Source organism: Diadema antillarum, unplaced genomic scaffold, assembly GCF_040938485.1.
Source record: "Diadema antillarum isolate AM-2024a unplaced genomic scaffold, OU_Dant_1.0 seq00000002_RagTag, whole genome shotgun sequence".
NCBI lineage: Eukaryota > Metazoa > Echinodermata > Echinoidea > Diadematoida > Diadematidae > Diadema > Diadema antillarum.
Window position 1 is genome coordinate 1,613,669 of NW_027271124.1, and position 21,426 is coordinate 1,635,094.

Consider the following 21,426-nt stretch of genomic DNA (forward strand, 5'->3'; position numbering starts at 1 on the left):
AATTACTGTGTAACGAGAAACAAGTGTCTAGTTTCATACCTAATTTCGAAGCCAATAAACCCGAAAAGAAGTGTACATATCTTTTAAGTGTCAAATTTATATTAGGTATATTTTCATCTGGAATATTAGCCACTATAGAAAGTACTTAATGTTTATAAGCAAGTTTTCATGGGACCAACGGCTGTAAGTTCCTTCCGAATAATACGCGATGAGGCTAAAATGCTTTGTCTAAAGGGGCAATTCCGCATCATCATCCAGCCAACTGCATGGGGTGACTGACAGTCCGTGGTCTAATGGCTCCTCTTGAAAGTCAGTGAATTATGTCCGACACAGGTCATGACCGTTAGGTGGACACTGACTGGTTTACAATAAGCGGTGTTGTTGTTTTGTTTGTTTGTTTGTTTGTTAGTTTGTTTGTTTGTGTGTTCACGTTCGTTCGTTTGTTTGTTTGTTCGGGATCTTATTTTCAGGACATTTTCTCTCATAGTCTGACGTATATCATAAAAGGGTCGGCTTGAAAATGAAAATCACATTATACGCAATGTTCGACGTATGATCTTTTTATGAAAATCGCTGTACGGGGAATCTCATAAGAATGCTTTTCATCATGACGGATTTTCGCGCGGACAGCCTCATTGCGACACACAGCGACAGATGGACTTGTACTGTTTGTTTTGTTTTGTGGGGTTTTCTTTATACAAGAAAAACAATCAAATATCAAACATGAAAACTTAACAATGATTGAAGTGTTCAAATTGACCAGGGTATAACAACCCGATGGTGGTCTTTCATTTTTATGTCGGATTTTTATTCACAACCACGCATTTTGCATTTGAATTTTCAGTGGGTGTTTCTTGACTAATACTATCCTCGATGGGATAAAGCATTCATTTCGCCTATATATCGTTGAACTTTCTCTACCACTAGAAATCGTTTCCATAAATCAATTGTCGCTGTAACCGTCAAACAGTTTTCGACAAAAAAAAAAGTGATAGAATATGCCTCCCCACTACTGAACTAAAATTCATGGGTATAATTCTTCACTGAGAATGTGATCATGTGCTATGCAATACTCCCGTTCATATCCCATTTCCCCAATCCGGTTGACATGCATGCATTTATTTTTCTGTGTATCAATCATCGGACATTTTTTCCCCTGATGGTTGTTAGTAACAGAGATATATATGTATGTATATATATATATATATATATATATATATATATATATATATATATATATACTTATTGGGATTTCCCCAGTTATATAGAGTATTTGTTATCGTTTTAAAACTAGGTTAAAATCGCACGGTGATATTCATCACTATATTGTTCCTTTCGACAAGAACTGAAGAATTTGATCATGAAATGGATAAAGAGCTTAACATTTTACAGTATAAAATCCATCATCAGATAAAGCAAAATAAAATCTTTCCAGTGATACCCCATGTCTTATATAATGAGGAATGTTCTCGAGGTTATGGCTAAAAGTACCTAACATTTCCTTATTTGTCTACATATGTTTTGTTTTGTTTTCTGTTTTTAGCAGCTGTAATTTCAAATTAACAAAAATGGTTTCAGTTGGTTTTGAGATCATACTCTGCAACTGAAACATAATTATGACAACTGAATTTAAAGCACTGAGACGCGTTGACTAACAGGTGAACGGAATATCTCATTATAAGTTTCTCGGGGGAAATAAATCCACAGATCTAGATTCATAGAGGTGCTGGAAAAATTACCAACATAAATCATCATGATCATTTTTAAATTTCAAGTCAACCTAAAACCATGCTTTCGAAACGCTCGATTGTTAACATAAAAGTTCCGGAATCTTTCCTGGGCAAACTTATACTTTTATAAATTGTGCAGAATCAAATAATATTAGCAGGCGTTTCACTATAATCAAGAAATATAAAAGAAATTTGTGGAATTTCAAGATTTCACATGTCTACACTTTCACGGTAATATCGGTTACTAAGTATAGGGCATATCCAAACAGATGATATGACGTCATTGCCCAAAGAATTCTCATTGAATTACTAACCTGTAAATGTATACATAAATAATATTGTGTATGTATGCCTATAGGCCTAATATGTTCGAGCTTTTCTTGAGCAGCAAACGCCTCTTTTAAATTATGTCGTTTGACAATTTATACTGACAATGCAGGCCAACGGAAAGACATACTGTATGTCCGAGGTCTGCCAAACCCCAAAGTAGCTAAACGACATTTGAATATTTACCGATTAGTTCCTGATGTGTGTAAACTCTTTATGCATACAATTCTATACTTCTTTACTCAGTGAACTCTCCCCCCACCCCACCCCCCCCAAAAAAAAAAAATGTTTTGAGTGTTGTACTACGAGAATTGGCAAAGCTCAAAATCAATGCAGCTTTAAGATGAAAACAAAAATAGTGTAACATTTTTATTAATTATTTTCATTCAAAAGTTCCTAACAATTAAGAAAACTTAAACGAGACTTGCCCGACATAGCAATTAACAACGGAGACATGCAGACTAGAATCAAAGTATTAAGACAAGACCCGATTATGAGCGGTGGCCATCACAGGCGGCCCATGTCTACCAGAAATAGAAGTCGGTAATAACACTTTTAAAGAAAAACTATACGTTTTGCAGGCCTGATCGGGCCACCAAAACAATTAATTATATCCTCCAAAGTTTATTCATCCTATAATAGAAGTAGGTATATAGAGCCTATCACAATATGTTAGAGAATACTGATGATCATTTCACGAATATACAATAGTGTGATGGAAAATGATGTTCATGCCTCAATTCAATATTTAATAAGTTAGACGCGGTGATTTTAGTCACTGCAGTATATATACATATTTGGGGTCCTTTGTCGTACCTGCCAATTTTCACGTAATTATCATGTTTAATTGTATCAGTCTAATTTTTATCATATTTTTTACCTTTCTTGTTGTTGTTGTTGTTGTTGTTCTTCTTCTTCTTCTTCTTCTTCTTCTTCTTCTTCTTTTTGGGGAGGAGGGGGGCACCAAATTTTATTATCGGGCTACAAAAATATGAAATTTGATGATTTTGATGGCCCTGAAAGGCCACAAAAGTAAACAGTTATAGTGTCGAGACTTGTGTCGAGACCTTGTCGAGACTTGATTAAGACATATTCCGTAGGAAAGGATGAACAGAATAGCACATACCCATAGGTCCTTGAGGAATATCATTCAAATAAAGAATTCACCATCAAATCTGCCTGAAAAATAAAAAATAAATAAATAAAAACAGACAAACAAACAAGCAAACAGAAAAGTGTCATAGGTACAAGAAATAGTCCATCGGCAAACACTTCCGGGAAACAGATCAATAAATCTGAGTATATTCTTGACATTATTCCTCGCATACTGGATAAAGAATCGAATGAGGCAGTCGACATTGACAGATCCCACTAGAGAGGCGCTTTGATCACGCATGTCAAAACATTCGTTTCTCATACTACTATAGCGAATTTTTGCGGTCCATTTCGGAAGTTCGCCTGGCAAATTGATTTCGCGTTCATTCATAATAATTTAGAGGGACTTGGTTATACAGAGCCGTTTTGTCATTCAGATTAATTTTGGATCAATCTTTTTTTTTTCATGTCAATCAAATCTAAAATTTCATCATCCACATTCACTAAAAAAATAAATAAATAAATAAGGTGGTCATTCAGTCATCAATCTGATGTTCAGGGAGACACAGCTCAGTGACGTGATTGCGCAATGAGCTATTTCGACATTCAAATCCGTTTCGGAGCAATCTATTTAACACTTTGAGTAATCAAAATAGTTGTTTTCGTTTTATCATGATTATTGTTATCATAATCAAACGTTTTTTCATTGTTTATCCTTCAAGCAATCTGTCATGCCCATCTTTTCTATCTATAATCTTTAGATTTTCCAAAATAGCATTTCAGCCTTTTCAATCTTCTCGAAGAAACTCCTAATTACAACAAAATGCTATTTTTCTTTGATTCTTTATGTTATGATAGTGTTCTTCCCTTACACAATATGTCTTGTTGGGAAGACTATAATATTTCTTTGATTTTATCTTAATTGAGGGACAGGGAGCTACGTACACTAAGATACCTATCAATTTATTGATAGGGAGAGTTCGTTCGTTTGAGAGTATTTAATGCCACCTGAATCTGCCAGTGTTCAATCGGTTTGATGCCCCTCGGATCGAAGGCGTCACACAAGCGGCCTTGTCCTATTCGTCCGAGGTACGCATGGGTAATACCTTTACACGCATTGCTTGTTGACGTAAAAGAAACGGATAAAGAGTAAAACGCAAGTGATACCGACCGGGTACAAAATAAGTTGTAATGAAAAAGACGTTCGTAGACAAAATAACTAGGTTATTTATTTCTTCCTCGTGAGTATAACAACATGACGAAATTTGCGTGACAAATGTTAATGTATCAAAAATTATCACTTTTAAATTTACTTCTCAAAAAATTAGTAGGCCTAAAATATCACTTCAAATCAGTGCTACGTAAATGAATAAAGTTATCCCGAACTCGAATGCACACGTGCGAATTTGAATGCTCGAAAAGACGCTTCCTCGATTTCCGACTATCAAAATTTTAATGCTCTCGACGGGCATTTCAATTTGAATAAGGTAGAGTGGTCTATTATATGTTTAATTCTTTGATCGAAGTGCGCAACCGAACGATCGAAAAACGAAGTGGAATGACTAACTTCCCGGCGTTATTTTTGTTTCCCCGTGACTTCGAATAACCCGATTATCAAATTGAATGACAAACATGCTAAAATGACTGCGAAAACATATAATAACCATCGTTTGATTCAACCCGGCATCTCCTCACGTTCGACACTGTAAGAGACTAACTGTACCATATAACACTACACGGGTGATCAAGGAGTGCTATGAGAAACAAACAAGCAAACATAACAAAACAAAACAAAACAAAACAAAACAAAACACATAAACATGCGACGAACTTTCTAGACGCACAGTCCCCAAACTAATGACCAGAATAAATCAGTCATAATAGTTATATAGTTGGTATCATGTCATCAATCAATGAAATCCTGACCGTTAAATGATCACGCACTATTTTGTGCCATTATATAAAGTAAAATCATGGGCTCCTGGGTGACAAAAATTGCACAATTTTCCTCTTGGCTCCATCCCTCTGAAAATAGTACTATTTCCGTCTCCTCCGAGTCTATGTACTCTCGGTATATAGTACATTGTATATTACACGTATTTGTTTATTATGCAACATGCTCAAGCATTCTGCCATAGAGTCGACAGACTCGACACAGTGCAGAATATTGATTCGTACCAATGGAATCATGCTAATGTTTTATGTTTGCTGACGTTGTGAAGGTGTGCATTCTTCATGATTTACGATCATTAATTTTTGTAGGACAATCACGTACTCCAGTACATTTTCCACTATCAGTGTGTAGGAATCAAAGCTGGGAGACGATTTAAAGGCAAGGATCAGTGTTGTAGGATAAACCGTATGATTTCTATTTTTGCTTGAAATCGATGAGTGGCAGGTTAGTTCATGACGCCTACATGTTTTTTTTTTTTTTTTTTCAGTGCAATATACAATGGTTCCATGACATTTGCTCCTAACCTGCGACAATTGCTCTCATGGAATATCAGAGTATTCTGCATGCTAGGCCAAACATAAATTCTACCCACAGACATAACCCTAACCCTAACCCTAATCCTCACGTCAAACTAAGCCTATGAAACCCTATCATAACCCTAACCCTAACCCCCAAGTCATTGGAGAAAATAAGACTGGAGCAATTGTCACAGAAGCAAATATCGTGTCACCATATACAACATATTGAAAGATACTGTTGTCGACACATCAGTATCCCAATCTCTGACATACACAGTATAGCTTCATAATGACATGATGTAATATTGACACACTTGCCCATCTGTGCTATATCTTTTTGAACAGATAAATGTACATATATTGTACACCAATCATTCCATGCGGATCGTGTTGCTTACTTTTGTTCTTATTATCTGCTTGTGTACTGGACTTGAAAATGATATTTATTTTTTTAAAGTCCTTTAAAATGTTTACATGTCTGAAATATTGTGAACTGTTAATGCAAGAAATAACAATATGGTCATATATGTGTATACACACCCATACTGGGGAAAACCCTGGTACAGGATATACAGTAGGGAGTTTCCTTATTATGTACCACTGTTAGCAAAGTGTATTTTTTCCCTCTTTCTGTATATATGTGTATATACAGAGAGAGGGTGTGTATATATATATATATATATATATATATATATATATATATATATATATATATATATATATATACACACACACACTCACACACTCACACACACACACACACACACACACAAAGGGAGACCCCATTATAACAAGCTCACTTACGATGTACCGCTTTTTCATAGCAAGGTGAATTTGATGGCCCACATTTTCCATATTATACATGCACACTTCTCTCTCACTCTTTCTCTATGCAGGAAACAGATGCAGCCACAGAAAAAGACATCAAATGTGACTACAGCATGTGATGTTGAACAAGTACCCATTGAAGTTTGAATTTATTGCAGAACCTAATATATATCTTGACACTACATACAAAGATGGGGACAGACAAAATCAAAGAAGCAACAGAAAAAGAAGAAGAAAAATAATAAAAATTGTCAAAAAAAAATCTTTAAAAAATGAATGAAAACAACTTAATTCCTTCTATGAGGCATGAACTCACAAACTGAACTTTTCAAAGAGGAGAGTGAACACCTCTAGCATGAATAAATTTAGAGTCCTCTATGATTCTGGCATATAGACAAGAATGGCTAAAATGCATATGCGCACAGATTGTATCAATCTGCTGCTGGAAACCGGGTTGATTTTTGTCCCAATGCCCATGATTTCTGTCCTATCTGAATACAGGTACATGTGTGACTAGGTGATTCAAGGGTTTAACAAGAGGCATGAAGAAAAAACAAAACAAAAGAAAAGCCATGTCAAAGCAGCACCGAAGGTAGAAACCCTAACGTGCTGACATACGTGTTTGTCCCTGTGTATCACCAGTTCTGGACTACCACTACTTTGACTAAAACTATCACAAGTTGTTAGGCTGCCATATGACAATATTCACTATACAATCTATGTACATACTCAAGTATCAAACAATAGGATACAATCAATATCAGGTGGCATTACCTTGAGTGAATCAAATATTTCTATCAAATTAAAAAGAGAGGGGAAAAAAAACATATACAGCACTCAAATGAAAGCAAGATGTCATGCATTAATGTTTTCTTTTCATAGTTGCTTCACTGTGTGTCAAGTGCGTGCAAAGAGTGCCAAATTGGAACACCAGAGAGAAAGCAGAAAAATGCTTTTAGTAGGAGTGCAAATGCAAATCAAGACAATTACAGTCAGAACACAAAGAGACCCTACACACACAATATGAAATGTGTCTCGCTCACTGTACATCTTACATCTCCTTACTTTGTACAGAGTGCATCATGCTCCTAGCTCCCAGACTATGCGATGCGACTGTAAACATTCTCCCTCTAATCCCATGCCCCACTTCATCTTGTTTTAAATGACTGCTTGAGTATGAGTTTGCAAAATACTACAGCAAGAGCAAACTTAAAGCATAATACATGCTAGAAGGAAAATCTTTGCCACTGGTACTTTCAACAATGGCCAATGGTATCTGTTGCCTGAAAAGACAAGTCATAGTATTTCTTATCATCATCAGTCATCGACTAGTTGCGATGGAATAGAGTAGACATATATCATCTCACACTGTTGATCTCATTAATTGCCAATAGAAGTAGAAGGTACAAGAGAGCTGTCAGCATCATACATGTAGCACATCCAGATATTCTGCATGAATGCTTGCCTTTACAGATTTACATATTGTTTGACAGTACTCTGGCTTGCCAAAATTGCTGAACTGCTAATCGTGCACTCTTCCTTCAACCTCAAAATCATGACATCTTGGGTACAGCAATAGAAATGAAGAAGCAGGCAACATTGTAATCCAAACCAAGCATTCGTCAATCCATTGGTGACTGTATATACACATGACTACGAAAGAATACAATCTTATGAAATCTTCATACGTGGAGTCAAATCGAAGCGATATGCCATCCTACCCCAGGTGCATCTACAACACTGTATACCAACTGAAATGGACATGCTGCTACAAAAATTTGCTGAAACACATCAGTCAATACAGATAACAAAACAACAAACTCTTCAGTGAAGCAAAACAAACATGAAACTTCTGAGTAGGAGCACGAGTTGGTGTTGCATTATGACACTGTACACAATTCCAATGCAGACATAATCGCTTCACAATGACAACAGAGAACACTGATTGTCTTTTAACATATCTTTACAAGACATAGACAAGTTTCATCTCATAAACTAGGATATTCCCGTCACATGAAGTCATATCTTATACTCTGCATAAATTCCAATAATGGCAAACACGGATGAGTGTCTATTGGCATTGCATTCAATAGTGTACACGGAGAACAAGTGCACAGCATCCTATTGTACATCATTCAGGGCTTGAGAATACAGGCCTCTATGTGACTTGATATCGTTGATAGGGATGTAATAATGTGTCTATACTTGCTGAAAACCTAAGGGATGATTAATGACATCCACAATGACAACACTGCATGTTTTGATATGATTTCTACACATTTCTACTCTATATTCTCGAAGTGAATCATGAAGAGCTTACAGCTGCAAACACGATATGATCATCTTGAGTATAAATACTATGGCGTACATCTGGATGTTCCGTCACACGTACATTGTACACAAATCTCCTATTACTGATAATGGCCACTTCATGGAAGCAGAGGTCCTATCAGCTCAGGTGGTATCAACGTTTATCTTTAGACCTCATGATTCAAGAAACTTGTGACAGCAGCAAGACCAGAGACATGGTACTAAGACTTCATATAGTCACCAGACATGCATCCACTGTGTCTACTGCATTTACTGTGATGGTATAATAACGTGCCAAATATCAGGTCAGTCTTCAGCCCTGTGCATGTGCAAGTTGTGACGGATTGTAAGTAGAATACTTCCCCATGCATTGGTGAAAGAGGAAAATGTTGGAATTTGGTCCCCTTTCAACCCTTTGGAGACTTTAAATTGCCTTCCCATACTTAAGTGGAACCTTGTCTTGTGTGATCGATGACAAAATTTCATGCGGCCATAATTTGATACTAGCCTTCACTGCATCAATCACTGAATTAGTCAAGCCAATTGCCTCATTGCGGTTTTTCATTTGTAATATGTTTAAATGCATTGCTCGAAATGTTTCAGAAGATACTACTTCAAGTGTAGATGATGACCACTGACTTTTACCCTATCATCTCTGTGACCCTAAGTCTATTTGGATCTATAAGTTCTTAGTCCACATACCTGGTACGCATCACGCTCTGTCGGGACACCTCAAGTCATCTTTTGAGTTATCGTTGTGCCAAGAATCAAGCATGGAACAACCGAAAGACCACTTTCACAATGCTTGTGGGAAACATTAGTGGAGGACTGGACTGAAATGTATCCCAGTTTGATGCTGCACATTCATGTGTAGCTATCATTCTTAGAAGAAGGTGACAGGAAATAAATCATCTTGGAGATCACAATTATGATGGCATTTGGTAACAATTAGCACTTTCATCACCTAGTTATGTCTGTGATACAGAGAATAAAACAGGTATATCTGTTTATATAGCACAATCCACTGAATGTCATGCACAGCCACATTGCTTTATGTTTTGCAAATCTCACAGAACCTTCAGCAGTCTTTGCATTAAGACATGTATCAATGCGACTTGAAAGAAAAGAAAAAATGAATTCCTTTTAGTTCCCTCACATCAGTATGTCTGATACTACAGACTTGCAGTATCCTGGATGCACGAAGCTTGGATTAAAAAGTACTGACACACCGATGGACTAACAGACAACCTTGTCTGGACTGCTCTTCCAGGAATAGATGATATTGAACTGAATTCCTCATGTCGCTGTTGAATCATCATGCTCCATCTCTACAGAGGGAGTCTCCTGGGAAACTTTTCCTGTAATTCCACTTGTCTCACCTCCTGCAGTCTTGGATGTGTCTTCAGGCATTTGATCTGCTCCTTGCGACTCAGATGTTTCCATGGGTTCCTCGGTCTCCTCCAGCTGAGACGTAACTTTGTGTGTAGGTATAGAAACAGCAGGTGATGTTGTCTCTTCTTCGGCTGGCTTTGCTGCAGGTGGGAGCTCCGGAGTCATTTGCACTGACTCTGGAGGAAGCTTGGGATCTGGTGTCTCTGCTTCTTTCACAAGGGTAGGTAGCGTGGCTTGGTGCACAGATGAGGACTGACCCTCTTCAGGAGTAACAGCGTTTGGCAAGGATGCAGGCTGTCCCGTCTCTTCGGGCTGTGACTCTGCAAGAATGGGTTTGTCACTATCGGTCTTGGAGAGCTGTGAGTTCTCGGATGCGGGTGGAGGACCACTGTCCCGAGGTGCTGTGACTAACTCCTGCGAAGACACCTCCACCGATTCTGGAGCAGGTTGCACTTCCATCTCTTCACTCGCCGCAGAAACTCCTGAAGCAGATGTGACAGCGGGTTCAAGGGCGGGGGCTGCCTCTTGCACGGTTTTGGTCTCTGTCTCCATGGCTGTTGAAGCATCAGGTACTCCCTGAGGAATAATCTCCTCAGCTTTTTTGCTTTCACTCTCATCAGCTGTGAGAGCAGGGCATCCCTCACCTGTGGTTGGTGTGGTGTCCATTTGATCTGGAATTGCGCCTTGTGTTTCCTCAGCAGTTTCTTCTACCGTGACGGATGACACAGCAATTGCAGGATTCGGTTGCTCCACATCTGGCTGGCTACCTGTGACTGATTCTGCCATTACAGGTTTTGTTGCTTCATCAGCAATATCTGATGATGAGGAAGTTGTTTGTTGCTCCATGCCAGAGTCCTTGGAAAGAGGAGTGGGAGACAGAGACACCACAGCTTCTGGCAGTGAAGATTCTACATCCTTACTCACTTTGTCTATCTCACAATCTGAAGCTTCTGTTGTCTTTTGAGGAGGGGATTGAGTCGTCTCGTCTCCTGCTACAGTCTTCTGTGTCACCACCACTGGCTTGTCCTCCACCTTTGCAACAGAGCTTGCACTGCCACCTAGGTCAGATGGATCGACATCATCCATGCTAGACTTAGTGACCACGGGCTCTTCATTGGGCTTCTTCTCTAAGTCAGATGAAGGCTGAACAACTTGTTCCTTTGTGTCGGGCGGACTCACTCTCGCAACTGACGGTGTCTCTCCAAGAGATACACAATCTGAGGATTTACTTTCCACAGCCATCCTATCTGAGGCAGATGATGGTACAAGAACTTGCTCCTTGTTGGCAGGTGGACACACCCTCACGACTGTTGTCCCTCCAGACCCACCATCTGGTGGTTTACCTCCAATTGTAAGTGGCGATTTCTTGCCTGAACAAGGTAACAAAGTCAGCTTTTTGCCATTCGTCACAGTGGCATGAGAGGATGTAATGGGAGAGCTTCTTCCAGTCCCGAAAGAGAGCGGAGACTTCCTTCCAATGGAACTTGTGGCAGAGGATTTCTGTCCGATGGCCACGACAGCTGGAGAATTCTTGCCAGACGCCCCACCAGCAGTGCTTTTGGTGGAGGGAGTAGCAGGAGAACTCCTGCCACTCGTGACCGATGTGGGAGAGTTCCGGCCACTTGTTCTGCCTGAAGACTGCACCTTAGCCACCACCTGAGATGTTGTGATGCTTTTCGTTGAACCTTGCTGCTGCACAGCAGCCGGTCTGGTCAGTGTGGCAGGCTTGACGTCAGGCTTGACCTCAGGCTGCTTCACTGGTGTTGCACATGAAGTTGTAGTACTGTTCCCAGAGGTCTGGGGCTGGGTTCGCTTGACGCCTCCCTTCTGCATGGAACGCTTCTTGGTGCAGATTCTGCAAATGAACTCTTCGTCTTCATCAGGCTGCTCTTTCATACCTAATTGCAGAAAACAGACACAAGGAAAAGGGAATCTTTGAATGTAAAACCAATGATAAATTTTCTCTCAAGCAAAGAGGTTCAGAAGCATTTCAAAAGTCAAAGAGATGACGTGGTATCTACCACATCGTATGGTTTTGTTGTTGAGAAATGATGTCTAATCAAGTGTGTGGTTAACAGACCAATCAATTTGCTCACTTGAGTGAAACCCAAGGTTCCAGAACCTGATAGCTCTATTCAAATCTTCACAAAAGCAACATAAAGAGCAGGTTTGAGCAAAACGGTATGCACGTGAAATCCATTTTACTTACAAAACCTATAATCGGCAGCCGGCAATGGACAAAAAATGGTAACCTTTCTATGATGCTACATGCCTTATGATAGTGCTTACTATTATAAGAGCGTGTGTGTGTGTGTGTGTGCTTGTGTGTGTGTGCTTGTGTGTCTTGTCATTAATTTCACCTTTCCTCAAAGTATGCATTCAAGTCAAGCCTTTGCTCAGGATCCTACATCACATGTATTTTGTCACAGAACATCCTCAACGGCTGAGAAAGTTGACTTGTTAATGATCAAGACGCGGGGGGGGGGGGGGGGGGGGGGGGAGGGAGGGGGTGAAAGGACCAAACACTCAGACTGACAGTACACCTGTTTCTCTTGCAACCTCCACTACCCTTGCTAACATAAATCAATGTTGTACTTTTCATCCAGTCAAGTGCATTGGTCTCTACCTGCATGCTTAACAACGGTTCCCATTTAATAATAAAGCTGCATGGTGCTATAGGGCACCAGTGTCTCTGATACTGTGTAAAAATGGTAATGTGCATATTGCAGTAAAATATTTTTCGAGACTACTAGTTTTATCTTACGTAATTTTCCCACAGAAAATAGTTATAAAATACACTATTTTGCAAATGGTTTACTAACAGGGACACAGTGTTTATAGATACATTGATAGTGACTTCAGAGCAGCAAACTCTTCTATGACAGAGTAATACTCCATCCATTTGAATGAGATTACACAGCTCATTCTGCAAGTTAAACTTACACCCATCACAATACTGAACAGTGTTTTTAACCTCATGATCAACTCACCAATACACAGCAGATGATACCACTTCTCGCACACGTCACACTGGACCCAGTTGATGTCGTCACCGAGTGGACGCAAACACCGCTTCGCTGAGCAAACCTCATCGTCTTCTTCTTCGTCTCCGTCGACGTTGACAATCACCTCTTCCTTGACCTCTTCTTTCTTCTTGGAGCCAACACTCATGCTCATGCCAACACTGGGGAGCTTCTCTCCTGCACCAAGATAGAAGTCAATCGCCAAAATTTTAAACTTGGTCACTTCATAGTTCATGGCAGGGCATTTTATACATTTTCAATAAGTTACATACATAAACACATCCACAAATCAGTGCACCTATAAATTTAGACTTCAATATAATCTCGAAAACTACCATTAAAGGATCAAAATAAACATATTAATATAATCAATATAATTAACATATTAGAATTAACATATTTTGTTTTCTTGTCAGTGAAAAAAATACCCAAAATCCTACTGGTATTTCTCACCATAAAATACGGTCGGATGAGAATGAGAAGGGCGTTAAGTTGTCTCGAACAATATGGGTTTCGTGGCAACTTAACGCCCTTCTCATTCTCACCAGACGAAAACTATCATCAGGCAGGCTTTGGCAAATGTACTTCTACCTTCAGTAGTGTCCCCAAGCACTAAGCTTCATGTGCCAAACTTTTCAATCAGCATTCACTAATCAAAGATTAGTTGAATCAAGAAACTGGAAATAAACTCAGTTTCTTGATTCAACTATCTAGCATTCAGTAACCCACCCAAACTTCACCTAATCACATATTAGCAAGCCCACTCAGGCGTAGCAATTTGTCTCAGTCCAACAGGATGGCTATGGCAACACAATTGGGATTAGGGGAGTGCGGTAATCTCTACTCACTGACAATTAGTTTCCAGGCATCTGTGCCAATTTGTGAAAGAAGCGTATTACGGGTTGATACTATGCACCCTCTGGTTCAAGAATAGGATTCAAAGAGCATTCCTTAGACAGAGTTACCACCACATCTGTACACGATGGACAGCGTGGCACACTCTTTAACGCTAAGAGGAGGTACAAGTTCAGAGCCAGGGACGCTCCACATTGTTTTATTGAAAATGTCTCACCTTTCCGCTTTTTCAGTTTCTTCTTTTGCTTCTGCTTGTTCTCCTTGCCTTCCTTCTTGACCAGAGCCTTCTCCAGGCTTTTCTTCTGCGGAGTGGTGGACGTGGAGCCACCGGCAGACTCCTTCTCCTTCTTCTCCTTCTTCTTCTTCTTTTTCTCCAGCTTGATGATGTCTGCAGACATGATGTCCATGTCTTCCCGTTTCCGCTTCAGCTTCATCTTCTTCTTCTCCTTTGTCTCCGACTTGATCTTCAGCTTCTCCAATCCCTCTGGAGGCATTTGCTGCGAGAAGATAAAAGCAATGTCACAAAGGTTTTATGACGCAAAAATTGTGAAGAAGTGCAAACATGCCTCACATCCTGCGAGTACTTTTATTCCATTATACAGAATTTCTCCTCGATTTGGGATTGTCAAGAGTCAACTTAAGTGACATATGTACAATTTTCTCCATAAACCCGATGAGCCTGGGTGCTACATACATGTCTAAAAGTGTTATTTTGAATTATCAACTATTTAATCATAGTCATGAAACTTCAATTTTTCTTATACCAACTTCAGACAGTTTAAAACTAAAAGCAGCAAAAGGGTTTAAAAATATTTACAGATACTGTATGAAGATTATCACCAGGATGAATGATAAATCTCACTATCATTAACTTGGCATAGCAATGCCTGTGCCACCTACATCAGTGTGTTGGGCCACAAGCAGAGATCCTGACTGAATCTCTGAAGGCTTGACAATGGTTCGAGGTGACTGCAATTTTCATCTTGCATGGGAATCTGGCCAAGCTGAGCCATGGGAAAAACTCGGCTGGAATCCTGCATTACCATGCTCACGTTAAATAGATAATTTTTTTTTTTTTTTTTTTGGCTAAGAAAGGATATCAGAGATATATAACACTAGGTCTATTACATTCACGGCTAAATGATAACCGCAATATCTTGCACAGGGTTAACTTGTGTAAACATACTGCCATGCTGGGGACAGTGTCACCATTATTAACATTATAAGAAATACTGTGGCTTCTGGATCATCTTTGTTTGTACATTAACACCTATAGATGGCTTTCAGTGAAATATCAATATTCATGTTAAAATTCATCCTACCATTGCAAATTGTAGAACAGTCAGCAATCTTACAATCCCCCCCCCCCCCCCCTGTACAGCAATGTCCTCATACTGAGTAGTGATGTCTAATGACAGAAAAGAAATGTATATTCACAAGGTCTGCATACCTCCAGGATGTGTTCCATGAACCGTTCCTGCTGCAGGGGCTGGCAGGCCTGCAGGATACGCCAAATGTGCTGGGTCTCATCCAGAGTGACCTCCAGCAGGTCTCCTTCCACCATCAGGGCCTCGAGCTGGGCCCGGGCCAGTGGGGGCAGCTCCAGTGTGCCTGGTGTAGAAGGGACTTGGACCGGTGCAGGCGAGGGTGGGTCCATGATGCGGGGCACGTGAGGCGTCTTACGCGAGTGCTTCTTGGAAGGCTAGAGGAGGGGCATAAGAAATAAGAACGTGGATTGATTTACAAGTGGAAAGGAACAGATAATGTGTGGCCATATGAAGTAAATGTAAATTGGAATAGTTTACACACCCTAATTCATGAAAGATAAATACTGACACATAATTAATGAAATTAATTAGATTTTAAAAATGCATCTGTATACCAGGAGGTAATGCTAGAAGGGTTTGTTCATTCATTTACAATTCTTTTGACTTTGTGGTTATGCGATTTGTATGTGAGGACTTACTTGTGAGGGCTGTGGTTTTGAGGCAGCACTGTATGCATGTTCTGAAGCAAAGCCTGTATCCATTGCACTGGGTGCTGCCATAGGGCTGTCAATCATCATGTCCTCTGCAGAAGATGTGTCCATTCCTACTGCAACACCCATGTCCATATCCACATGCTCCTCCTCCTCTTCCACATCCTCAACTTTCACTCTTTCAATTTGTCTGGCAACTGGTGGCATTCCATGCAGGATGGAGTCCTGGTGTACGCCGCCAGACCCATCCGCAACCATTGTGGCCATGCTCTCCATCCGCTCCTGGAGTTCCGGCTTCTTGGCCGCCTTCTCCAGCTCGGCCAGGATGATGCGTTCTGTCTTGACTCTGGCGGCCTGCTCCTGCATCTTTTGGCTCATGGAAGAGAGTCTGGTGAAGATGTCTGAGAGTTCGTCTGTTGCCAGCGCTTGCTTGGCCCGGTCCTGCCAGTTCATGGCGTGCTCTGTGAGCCTCTGGAGGGCCTCGCCCTCTGGCAGCCGCACAGGGAGTTTTTGCAGGAGCACCAGCAGGGACAAGATGGTCTCCAGTCGCGGGCGGCGTGACCTCAAGCACATCGGGCAGAGGAACTTCATGTCCTTGATGCTGTTGACCCCGGTTGACGTAATCACGTTGCCGCCTCCCGCTCCGCTGGCAAACTTGGTCTTGCTGGAGGCTTTCGGGAGTGGCACGCACGTGGTATGGAACCAGTCCTTGCAGAGTTCGCACTGCAGCATGAAGCCGCTGACTGGCTTGCGACAGACGCAGTACTTGCCCTGCTCCATCCCCTCTTCCTCTAGCTGTTGCTTGCGACGGTTCTTATCACGTAACGTGTGAACTGCATCCAGCTCCTCTGCCTCTGCATTTTTATATGATGCCACCTACGAGGAAAAACATAAAATATGTTGTTAGATAGCATTGCATTTACTTTAACTAGATGGACAGCAGGACAAATGGGGGGGGGGGTAGGGTTACTTTACACCTACAATACTGGTAATCTACACTACTGCCTCTGACCCATGTATATCCAAATAGCTTCAAATACGATGCAATGGATGTTACATTCCTTCAACATTCACCAGAGTTGAGAAAGTGCTGGCTGTCAGAACTACTCTGGATAATACAGGAAGGATTTGCATTGTGCCACCTACATCAGTGTGTTGGGCCACAAGTAGAGATTCTGACTGAATCTCTGAAGGCTTGACAATGGTTCGAGGTGACTGCAATGTTCATCTTGCATGGGAATCTGGCCTAGCAGAGCTATAGGTGAAACTCAGCTGGAATCCTGCATTACCATGCACAACTGTCAGGGTCAGTCGTTTGGGTGAAGATTATCATACAAGTTACACATATACCACTCACTGTTTATCAATCACTGCTCTTGCTTGCTATGACTACAGGATCCCTTGTTACGTCAACACACTACATTTTTTAGGATTCCATGATCCTATACACATTTGTAGGAGATGTATAAGGGTGGGGGGTCCAAATGTAAAGTGCTAATAACTCCTCTCATTCACTTTCAATGTTTGACACATACAGTACATTAAATGTTTACAGAATGACAGAGTCATATTTGAGTTCATCATATGGGGGTTGTATGAACAAGCCACCTTCAGAAGCACGGTCATACACACACATATTTCTTACCAGAACTTCTGGATCCCTGCATGTGCTGCTGCTGCTCCCCACGTCCACGTCCGTGGCGTACTCCTTTTCCTGCTCCTTCATCCGCTCCATGTCCTTCTGCTTCTTGCGCCGGGCCTTGCCGGACAGGTACTGGCCCACGTCAGTCCTGGGCGACAGCACCTCCAGCAGAGTGTAGGAGGAGTTCTTCTTGAGGAAGGTGCGGCCGGCACGGTCCCGCCACGCCCGGGCGGCGGCCACCTGGGACTCCACCTGGGCCAGCTGGTCCAAGCGGATGGGGATGGTACGGCCACGCACCACCATGCACTCCAACACATCCAGGTAGGGAAAATGCTCTCCACTCTGTGTTTGGTTTGATAACAGCACAAAAAAGAAGAGTTTTTGGTCATCAACTGTAGTAATGTACCTACTGCTGGCTGCAAAGCAGCATTTTTCACAACTTTTGCACATGGTGTGTGGTGCGGTATTTTTGAATTCACAGCACTGACTGACAATAAATTCTGTAAGAATTGTTTAACTTCTATTCCATCTGTAAATTTCACATGTAAATGGTCTAAGGTTTGTTAAAGGGATGGTATAGTTTTGGTCGAGATGGGTTTCCAACAAGAGCTCCTAATAAAAGGTGGGGCCCACCTTTTATTAGGACCACTTTGTCTTGCTTTGTTTTTGGATATCTCAGCCATTTCAAAAACCAATTTTCATCACATAAACTTTGAATCCTTCTTAGAATTGCATGCTCTTTAACAGCTAATTAGTTGTTTCTAGTTATCTTGCAAAAAGTTCAAATCTGAATTCCCCATCTCAACCAAAACTATACCATCCTTTTTAGGAACAGGAAAAAACAACAAACTTTGGAAATTACAACATGCACATGCACAAATTCCTGTGTTTCATCAAGTGTCTTTTTGCCAAGTAGCAATGTCCTTTCTAAGTTTGATAACCTCTGGATGTTCACCTGTATCTCCTCCATCTGTTTACTCCAGTCCTTGGCTTTCCGGAGAGCATCTTTCAGGTGGAGCATGTTTGGAAGATGAGCAGGGATGTTTCTCGCCTCATTGACAACAGCTTCAACAGTGGAAATTGCGTGCCTTGGTCTGCAGAGAATACAGAGGAAGAGTTCATCCATGAGACATTATGTATGTAATTACAAGTTGTTTTACGTGGCTGCTAGGGAAGTGATGAATGTGAGCAAGCGTTCACAGGACTGACAGCTTTAATAAGCCCCTCTAAAGGATAAGGCAATGAAGATAAAGTGCCTTGCCGTGGAACGCCATAAGCACAGCCAGGGAACTCAAACATCAGACCTTGGATTGAGTCTGTTGTTTTACGTACTGAGCTGGAACAACTCCACATGATAATCTCCTGTCACTATTTATTAACATATGAAACGATATTGGATAATCCAGATTATCACCATCCATTGTCCCCCCCCCCCCTTGCCCTTAGGAATTCAAAACAGCAGATGTCAAAGCTTTTACATTCAATGGCATACTTTGAGAATAAATTACCAAAGCGAATAAACATAATTAATAAATATTCATGCATAACAGTAATGTGCATGCAATTCACTTCAATTATCAAAGATGTTCTCAATAGAAATCTATTACTCTGACATCAGGACATGCCAAATTTATTACACTGTATTTGTACAGGAGCCAAAGTGGCCCTTGGGATGAAAGACATTGTGAAGCACGGCTTTACGCTATTATAGCCGTTCATGTGTAATCTATCAATGTATATGTGACCGTGCATCACAAAACGAACAAGAAGTCGCAACCCTTGATTTTTCTTGATTTTTACATGAGAACTCAAACTCTGAAAGAGCTATCCTTCTTCTACTTTATTCGTAAGTTTGGGAGCATAACATGAATGGGAAAATGTGTTTTGAGCAATTTTTTTACAACCCTTTGTTTGGGGGAGAGTTGAATGATCAGCTACGTCTTAGAGGCCCCCTTTCATTTCTTGAAATCCTTTGCATACTCTTTACATTCAAATCTAATAACTTTTAAAAGAATTATGCTACTGCATTGAAAGTTGGCATTAATTATGGACAGAATGTGTTAATTAAGCATGCTTAATTTCAGCTGAATCTGATAATGCTTTCATTGTTGTTGCTCTGGTGGTTTACATCCTGTGTTTTGTCCCTCTCATCACAGAGCTAGCACAGCTTGGTAAAGATTAATGCTTGAATAGACCCTGTACTTCAGAGCCTCTTTTCTCAGTTCACTTGTTTTCCAGAGTGTGTGCTTTCTTTCCAGTATTTAGACAGGTTAGGCAAGTCCATGTGAATTGAGTTTTACATCATTTTAAAGCTTAGAGTCTGCTCTTTCAGAATCAGCCCTTAACTAAAAATCCACATCTGGCGACTTTTTGCTGGTTTTGTGATGCAGAGTCACATATCACACACACATATGTCTCGATAGACGGAGGATGGTTACTCACTTTGCAGTCAGACACACATTGGCCTTCTCCTCCCATCTCTCGCTGACCGTCAGCAGCTCCTGAAGCTCTGCCATGGCCTTCTCGATAGCCTGGTGGGGCGCTAGACTCACCCCAGAGTCGATCAGCTTTCGCAGCGTGTCCAGGGTGACACTGTTTGGTAGTGCCAGGGTAGCCCGCACATCGTCCAGCCACCGAGCCTGGTGAAGCTCCTGATGTCGAGACAAAAAGCCAAGCATAAGTGACTCTTGTTCAATAAGGGGTTTGTTCTGCTTGTTTATCATGTAGGTTGAGAGAGAAATTTCTCTGTTACTTAGAGGGAGTTCTGAAACAAAGATCTTGATTTTGACTGTTTCCATACCTCTAACTGTCTAGGACAAATTTAAAAACTTTTGAACATACAGTTTTATTCTCTTTATTGCAGGCCTTCTTCTTTTTTCTTTTTTTTTACATTAATTTGATTTTGGTATGTTTTGTTTTGTTTCTTTGCTTCTATCACCGAAATGGCCAGCAATCAGTAGAATGAAGTTCTAGGGCATATTGCATTTGGAGGACAACAACAACAACAACAACAACAATAAATTCAGGGTTTCATTAACAAAATATACATGGTAACTTGCGAGGCAACGACATCATCAACTTGCTATTGGCACATTCATATCGACTAAGAACTGTTTTGTGAAATTAGCGAAACTTCACAATTTTATAATCTTTGTGAATTTTCACCTGATTTTGATCAATTTTCCCCATTGTGCTCTTTCTTTTCAGACCAACTTTGAGTGGTTTAGAATTTCCCTTTAACCCACAGTCTGTGGGTACCTGATTGCTCCTGGACAAAAGCCCATGGGACTTGGAGAAGCTCATCAGAAATTTGTCAAATCCGTTAAAAAAACAAACACACACCCTGAAGTTTGTTTTAACAATTAACATCCTGAGCTGCAAACACCATCAGCAATGCGTTCTCACCAATTTGAGCTTTGGTATCTCGGGAAGCTCGACATCAAGGGTTGCACCGACCTCCAGGAGCTTCCTCAGCTTCTCCGAGTTGGGTGTGGCATCGCAGAGGGCATCCTGGGCATCCTCACGAAACCGCTCCACCTCATCGACAAGTTTCTGGTCAAATTAAAGGAGTAGTCAAACACTGTACAATAACACAGCCTGCATTCTATGTAATGCACCCAAGGTAGTGCTTTGGGCTTGTTTCATAAATCTCTCTCATAACTGAAATTGTCTCTTGGGATAGACATTTCAATTTTACTTTCTTTACAAATTTAGATTAAATATTAAAGTGAATACAAAGAATTATGAAACATAGTGAGGTGTGTATGAACATAA

General features: G+C 40.7%; 1 protein-coding gene across 1 annotated transcript in view; it reads right to left on the bottom strand.

Annotated features, from left to right (window-relative positions):
- Positions 1-8,911: 8,911 nt before the first annotated feature.
- LOC139724884 (lysine-specific demethylase 5A-like) overlaps positions 8,912-21,426 on the bottom strand; it is a 73,884-nt gene continuing 61,369 nt past the window's right edge. Inside the window, exons 21-29 of the mRNA XM_071636007.1 lie at positions 21,058-21,204; positions 20,095-20,303; positions 18,608-18,746; positions 17,656-17,994; positions 15,999-16,886; positions 15,483-15,734; positions 14,250-14,529; positions 13,145-13,354; positions 8,912-12,052 (exon numbers count right to left, since the gene is read on the bottom strand). Of these exons, the coding sequence (XP_071492108.1) occupies positions 10,059-12,052; positions 13,145-13,354; positions 14,250-14,529; positions 15,483-15,734; positions 15,999-16,886; positions 17,656-17,994; positions 18,608-18,746; positions 20,095-20,303; positions 21,058-21,204 (4,458 nt within the window). The 3' untranslated portion in view covers positions 8,912-10,058. The remainder of the gene's footprint in view (positions 12,053-13,144; positions 13,355-14,249; positions 14,530-15,482; positions 15,735-15,998; positions 16,887-17,655; positions 17,995-18,607; positions 18,747-20,094; positions 20,304-21,057; positions 21,205-21,426) is intronic.